Source organism: Nannospalax galili, unplaced genomic scaffold (genome assembly GCF_000622305.1).
Source record: "Nannospalax galili isolate Female #2095 unplaced genomic scaffold, S.galili_v1.0 scaffold2350, whole genome shotgun sequence".
Lineage (NCBI taxonomy): Eukaryota > Metazoa > Chordata > Mammalia > Rodentia > Spalacidae > Nannospalax > Nannospalax galili.
In genome coordinates, this window is record NW_008327468.1 from 20,664 (window position 1) to 28,421 (window position 7,758).

A 7,758-nucleotide genomic window follows, 5' to 3' on the forward strand; every position below is an offset into this window, starting at 1 on the left:
TAGAATTGCAACGCCTGCTTTTTTCTTAGTACCATTTGCTTGGTATATTTTTTTCCATCCTTTCACTTTAAGATAGTGGCTGTCCTAGAAATTGAGATGAGTTTCTTGCAGACAACAAAAAGATGGGTTTTGTTTCTTAACCCATTCACCTACTCTGTGTCTTTTGACTAGGTAGTTTAGTCCATTAATATTTAAAGTTATTAATGAAAGATGAGTATTGAATCCTGTCATTTTTATTTCTATTTACATTCGTGATGTAGCTACACTTTTCCACAGTTATACCTTCATTGGATTTCTTTCCGCAATCCTTTGGGTATAGTCATTCCTTTCTTCAGCTCTTTGTATTTCTTCCAGAACTCTGAAGGGCTGGTTTTGTGGACATGAATTCCTTCAGCCTATTTATGTCATGGAAGATTTTTCTTTCCCCTTCGAATATGATAGACATTTTTACTGGGTATGGTAATCTGGGTTGGCCTCTGTGGTCATTTAAAACTGGGAATACTTTGGTCCAGGCTGTTCTGGCTTTCATAGTTTGCACTGAAAAGTCAGCTGTAATCCTAATGGGTTTTCCTTTATATGTCACTTGTTGTTTTCCTTTTGCAGCTTTCAGTATTGTCTCTTTGTTCGGTACGTTTAGTATTTTTACTATGATGTGCCATGGAGAGTTTCTTTTCTGGTCCTATCTGTTTGGTGTTCTATATGCTTCTTTTATTTGTGTGGGCATGTCTTTCTTTGATTTTGGGAAATTTTCTTCTATGATTCTGTTCAGGATCTGGTCCATGCCATTATCTTGGGATTCTTCACCTTCCTGTATGCCTATGATTCGTAAGTTTGGTCTTTACAATTCCTGCATATTCCATTCTTGTGCTTTCTTAATTTTTTCTTAATTTTTGCTTGAGTGGTCTAGTTTGTCCACTTTATCTTCCAGTCTTGATACCCTGTTTTCCATTTCATTCATCCTGTTGGTGAGGCTTTCTCCTGTCGTTTCTAATTGGCTTACTGAGTGTTTCACTTCCTTCTTCATTTCAGCCTGAGTAGTCTTCAATATTTCTAGCTCTTTTCTGTATTCATTCAGAAGTTTATCACCATCTTCCTTCAGTTCTTTGATTTCTTTGTTTGTGTGTTCTTTAAATTCACTGAATTCTTTTATCACGTTTATAATTGTTCTTTTGAGTTCCATGTCCTGCATTATCTCTAGAGGGTTCTCATTGTACTCCTCTAGAGGACTATTGGTATTTGGTGGGGATATGTTCTTTTGGTTTTTCATGTTATTATTTTTTCTCTGTGATTTTGACATGTGAATTTCTTTTGTAGTTTCTGATTCTTGTGTGAGAGTCAAGCCTTCAAGTTTAGGTCTGCTTCTTTTTGTAAACTTTATGTGCCTTTGTGGTTTACTTTTTGGGCATGAAATGCTGGTTCGTCTAAGCTTCTGGTTCTCTCATTTGATTTTATAATGGAGTGGCCAGATAGCTTTTGTCTTCTGGAGTTCCCACAGAGGTCCAAGTCAGATGAGGATCAGATGCTTTCAGGCTTTCTCCTAAGGTCTGGATCCCTCCAAGAAAGATGTTGTACTCAGGAATTTGGGGGTTGGACTGGCCTGGGAGCAGGGCCCAGGAAAGATGCTGGTCTCAGGCAGCTGGTGGCCATGCCACCCAGTGATGCAAAGGGAGATGGGGGCAGGAAGAGGCCCCAAGGGCTCCTGGGGACCAGGAGAGAGGCTGGTGGATTGTGCAGGCCTCCTGAATTTAGTTTTAAGAGCAAAATCGAAGGCAGGTCCTAACCTAATGACATAAAATCATGCTAAATGTAAATGCATATATGGCAGCTTTGAGCTTCACCATAGAGAACTGCTGGAAAGTTAAAGCTTGCATGGTATAGTCAGATACCATGGCTTTTAAAAAGGAAGAGAGATACAAAATAAGATAAGTACAAACTGGAAAGCAAGTACCAGATGCCTAGATGTGTGTCTCAGCTAGCTTTATGGACAGCTGAGAAGATAAACACCTGAGAATTTAAGGGGCAGATATGGTGCTTTTTTTCATTCTGTAACTTTATTTTTATTTATCTACCTTAATTGAAAGCTGTTCTTCAATGTATGCCAAAGACATGGCATCCTGGCCATGTCTTTGGCATTCTAGAGTGAACTCCGTCTGGTAGAGTTTCTGTCCTTTATCATAGAAGCCTATAAATGCGCAAATCCCAATAAATAGAGGACACAGTTGAGCAACCTCAGGAATATGTGATTGAAAGTTCTCGTGTGCACTTATGCATTTTCAAAGGTTCACATTGGTTTTCATATTAATGCAGAATTGTGATGTTAGACTTCTTGTTGGCAGCTTTTTGTTTGTTTGTTTGTTGTTAGACCTGCCTTCTCTTTTCCAGCCCATGGATGGTCAAGGCCATTTTCAGTTACCACCTGGTGTTTTCTAAAGCATCTGGTGAGAGAAATGTGCTATGTGGGCTAAGATAAGGAAGCTGTGTGGAAGCCTGAGACACAGGCTCCAGAGGGGCAGAAATGCTGTGGGGCTGGCCCTGTGGCAGGAATTGTTGCAGGGGGCAGGTGGCTGGCTCTGCAAATTTGTCCTTAGAATGGGGACAGGCTGTTTTGAAAGAGCAGCTCTGTCACTAATTTATCTTCTTTTCCTGGCAGCTGGCATCTCTCTACCTCATTTCTATTCTATTTTGCCTGTGGGTCTTCTTTTCTCTCACTTAAGTAATTTGTAGATGATGTAAAGTGAGATATAAGTCAGTGAAAATTGTGGAAAATAATGGTATTTAGTTACAGCCTGAAATCACAAGTTCAAATACTTCTCTGTCATTTGTTAGGGCATCACAATGGGCAAGGCACTTAAGCATTCTTAGCTTTGGTTCCTCATCTACATAGTGAGCATTCATATTTCATGTACTGTCTGTCTCAGGAATTATTGAGGATTAAATGAGAAACTGTAAATGAAAATGTTTTCTAGGGCTATGACGATGATTGTGATTACTATTATTTAAATGCCTTATAGTCTATTCCATACCTAGAAAAATGGTAGGATTCCCATTTTTATTGAACAAAAGCTGTAAGTAGTTTATTCAAGTTCTTACAACAGAGTACAAAGGTAAATATAGATGGAATTTTGTACGTGTGTCTATTTGTACATGTGTGTGGAGGTGCAAGGTTGGTGCTGGGTGTCTTCCTCAATTGTTCTCTACTTTGTTTATTGAGGTAGGGTCTCTCACTGAACCTGAGCTCGTTGATTCAGGCTAGTCTAGCTAGCCAGCTTGCCCTGGGGATCCCCTGTCTTTGCCTCCTGAATGCTGGCATTACAGGCAGCTGCCACTCTTGCCTGGGTTTTACGTGGATTCTGGAGATCTGAACTCTGGTCCTCACACTGGCGGAGTGAGTACTTTTTCCACTGAGCCATCTCCCAAGCCCCCTACATGGAATTTTTGAAGAAGCTCCAGGCTGTTAAGTAAATCTTTTGTATTTTAAAAACCTGTCATGATGTAAGTATTTTAGAGAGATATATAATGGTTCCTGGAAATATCTGAAATGCCGATCCTTTTATAGATGTTTAAGAATGCAATTTATTCTAAATGTCTAATCTTGAATGATTAAATAATTTGCATACTGTTTTCAGTGGCATGAATTAAAGGCTAATTGAAGTATAATTCTTTACAGTAAAATTATATCATCTTTTATGTAGTGTAGTATATTTAAAAATATTCTAGCCAGTTCTAATTTTATAGTTTTATTATTTTAATTTAATGTACTAAGTAATTAAAAATTGCTATGAAGAAAAGAAGATGAAAATGATTTTACTTAATTTCTTCTTAACAAACTGAAAAGATAAATGGAATAATGAAACAGAGCCCAACACAGTACCTTAAAGATAGTCATTAAATGTTCCTTAGTGAACAAGAATAAATAATTTGAAGTATTTCTAGATTCTGAGAAAAGGCCCTATTCTTAGCACTATACAAGATACAAAGAAGATAAGTTGGCATCTTTATATTAAAATATTTCTAACTGGGGTCATACAAGCCAAGTGTTACTGGATCATTAGCTCCTCAGGTTGCTTTGCTTCTTTTTTCTCTTTGCTCTTAGGGTAGGTTCTCAGGCCTGTGTCAGCTGCAGGTATTGAGAGACACTTCTGCACAGGTATCCCACGTTTCTGTGCATCTTGCAAGCAGAGTCACCAGCTGTTCTTTGCCTGGTGCTAAGAGTGATATGTGTATATGTAGCTTTGAAAAGATGGTCTCTCCCTTTAGTACAAAGTGCAGGTTTGCTTATAGCCTTGGAAGATAGAGGCATGGTCTCCCTGCAGCACAAAGGGCAGACATGTTTACTGTCTAGTCTAATAAGAGGGTTCCTTTCCTGTCATGTCACGTGTGTATGCAGGTGTTATCTCATCCTTATTGTGTCTCCCTCCCCTTGGGAATTGAGGCTTGGGAAACTGGCTCCAAAATGATCAGCTCCTTGCCACTGTTAACCTCTGTCCTTGTCTCTACCTAGAAGTGAATGGGCATCGTAGGTTTGGAAATGGAAGATGTGGTGAAATCAGGAAGCCATGACCCAAAGTTCTAGTTGAAACTATGGAGTCTCTAAGAATTTTCATTTGATTGGGTTTCTTGGGTAGAGCTAGGCAGAGGCTGTAGAGGAAGAAGGGAGAATGAGTTTGCAGAAGAAAGAACACTGCATGAAGCTTCAGGCAGGCTAAAGTCATTCATGCTTACTGAAGCTGTAAATAAAAGTGTGGACACATACAAACTAAAGCTTATTAGGTTGGTGTTGTTTTTATTTTTAGCCAAGGGTATACCTTTTTATGAACACCTAACTTCAGATCTTAACCTTTGCTTAGTAGAACACGTTGAGTGCTAGAAGCTGAAAGTAAGCCCATTTTTGGAGGAAAGGTAGATGACAGAGTGGCATTTGCTTACTTTGCTTACACCACCCCTCTTCTATATCCAAGCCTACCCCAGTCTTTATAATTTCTAGAAATACTGCCCTAACAACACTTAAAGAACACATATGCCACACTAGGCTGGTCAGAAAACTCTGGCCCTCCATACTCTTGGCTCCCTTTCACTCTGAGCTTGAATGTTTACTGCTGCCTCCTAGGAAGAGCCCTTTGCTCACTACCCTGCTACAGGAAAGCATTCAGGAATTGTTGCTCACATGTAGCGTAACTTCCTGCTAGCCACATGATAAGACAGTTGTATTTTACTTCATTCTACAGGAACTTCTATCAGACGTCATCGGATTTCTCTGCCACCTCCTAATGATGACCAGTTTTATACTGTGTCCCATTTCAATATCAACATAGATGTTGTCTTCTATGGCCGGAAATTCAGGATTTATGATTGTGATACATTTACAAAAAACTTTTTGAAGAAAATAGGAACCAAATTGAATCCTCCAGGACAGTGTCCAGTAGATCCTTACATGAAGATGAGAAGAGAGGTAAGAATTGGTGTACCTATAAGTTCTTGTTTGCGGAACAAGTCTTCAGAGAGTCAGCAAAGGGTGTTCGCACTCTGGATGCAGATGCAGAAGAACTTTGAAGACCATAGTTATTAGAGCCATCTTGTTCTGTTTTGGATTGGAGGGAAGGCTGAGTGTGGGCCTCAGAACGGGAATGAGCCCCTCATTCCCCCATTTGCTACCTGCTCCATCTCTCCCCCCAGTTCTTTTTGAAGTGCCTCCCTCAGGCAGTCAGAGTATGTAGAAAGCTGCTTAAGTGGGATAATTTCTAGAAATTCATGATTAGTTTGTGATCACTGTGAGTATGTAGTTGGGCCCACATTTCCTCTGCTTATCTTTTCTGTTTTTAGTTGCCTATTTCAGGCTTGGAAAATCTTTCTTCTGCAATAGTGTCTGAATGAATCAAACCTTAAATACATCACTTTTCTTCCTTCTTGGAACTCTGGCATTGGATGCTGAAATGTCCTGGAAGAGCAAAGTGGGTCATGATTCTGATGTCTCCCAATTATGAAACATGTTTCTGTTTAAAGTTTCACCCTAGTGTAAGGAGTAAAGACTCAATGTTGTCTTGCTACAGTTAAAAAAAATAATCCCTTGACCCCATTTTCTATTTTCAAGAAGAAAAATATGAATAGTGAAAAGAGGAAGTATTATTGGCTAGGTCACATACCTGGCCAGTCTCCTTGTTGGGACTAGGATAGAAATTTCTGGATTCTTACCATGATTTTCATTATTGTCATTTGTTTCCCTTTTTAATGTTTATTTTTTATGTATTTATTCATTCATAGCTTTTTGAGATAGGGTGTCACTAATATAACAACGGTTGGCCTTGAATTCACTGTGTAATCCAGGCTAGCCTTGAACTCACTGTTCTCCTGCCTCTTGAGTGCTAGGATTACAGATATGTGCTACCACTCCTAGATCTTTTTTATTGTTGCTGGAATATGACTACACACAATAAAATATACAGGCAATAAATGTACTTTTGGATGAGTCTTAACAAATGCATGTACCAGTATAATCTGAATCAAATCAAGATGTTGAAATTTCCATTCCCTACCCTCCCAGAAAAATCCCTCATTCATTTGTCTAATTAATCGCTCTCCTCACTCATTTCCATCCCCATAGATTATTTTCATCTAATTTTTATTGTTTTCAAATCTTGTAATTCATTTCCTTGCAGAAAGATAACATAAACTTTAGAATACAAAGATCAGAAGAGGGCATCTGATTCCCCTGGAGCTGGAGTTATAGATATGGTTGTTAGCTGCCATGTGGGTGCTGATAATCGAACCCAGGTCCTCTGCAAGAGCAGCAAGTGCTCTTAACTATTGAGCCATCTCTCCAGCTCCTATAATGACTTTTAAAGATTAAGTTCTTAAGTGTTTACTGCCTGGAAATGTAAAGTTAAACTATTTAACTTAAATTGAACAGAATATTAATGGTGTATGATCAATAATGTATTTCTTACCAGTCTTATAATACATTAAAGGCATTTTTAATTAATGAAGGTAGAGGTCCCATGATTTCACTTAAATATCAAGGATAAGATTTGAAGAGCCTCTAGAAGCTATTGTGTTCTCCTCTTGTTTTGCAGTCAGAGTATACCTAGACGGCCCTGGATAGACAGAAATTTTAAAGACTATAAAAAGATTATGTAACGTGATTTGAATAACATTTCCCTAATGAATCCTTCCTTATATAACCATGCCATTTGACTATAGCAGATAGAATGGAAGCAGTTATACTCTATGACAGGGCTCAGAAGATGCAAAGTGAAGGAAAAGCTTTACCAAGGAGCCTGTGGAGCACTGTTTTAGGGCAGAGTACTGCTGAAGTGGGTTTCTGTTCTGTGTGGACCTGAAGTTCCCCATTTGCCCTGCTCCTATTCCCACTGGACTTTCATAGCCTTGATATTGGAAGTTGTTTGGGCAAAATTAGACCATGGATATAGCTTTTTCCTTTTAGCCTCTAAAAAATGTAAATGAAGCTGGGCATGGTGGCCTTTAACCCAGCACTCAGGAGACAGAGGCAGGCAGATGTCTGTGAGTTCAAGACCAGCCTGGTCTACATAGTGAGTTCCAGGCCAACTGGGGCTATAGGGAGACACTGTCTCAAAAAGACCAAAAAAATGTAAATGAGTAAGAAATGTGTGTGTAGATAGATAGATAACTAGATAGATGAATTTCTAGTGAAAAGACACATTTTAAATTGAAATATAATTAGCATGGAATTGGTTATACAGATCAGAAATCAATACAGGTCAACGAATTGAATTAAAATATTTA

At 38.8% G+C, this 7,758-nt stretch overlaps 1 protein-coding gene across 1 annotated transcript in view; it reads left to right on the forward strand.

Annotated features, from left to right (window-relative positions):
* Efhc2 (EF-hand domain containing 2) overlaps positions 1-7,758 on the forward strand; it is a gene marked incomplete at its 5' end in the record, with an annotated part of 127,647 nt that overhangs the window by 8,842 nt on the left and 111,047 nt on the right. The window contains 1 exon segment of the mRNA XM_029562191.1: positions 5,226-5,449. Within this exon segment, the coding sequence (XP_029418051.1) occupies positions 5,226-5,449 (224 nt within the window).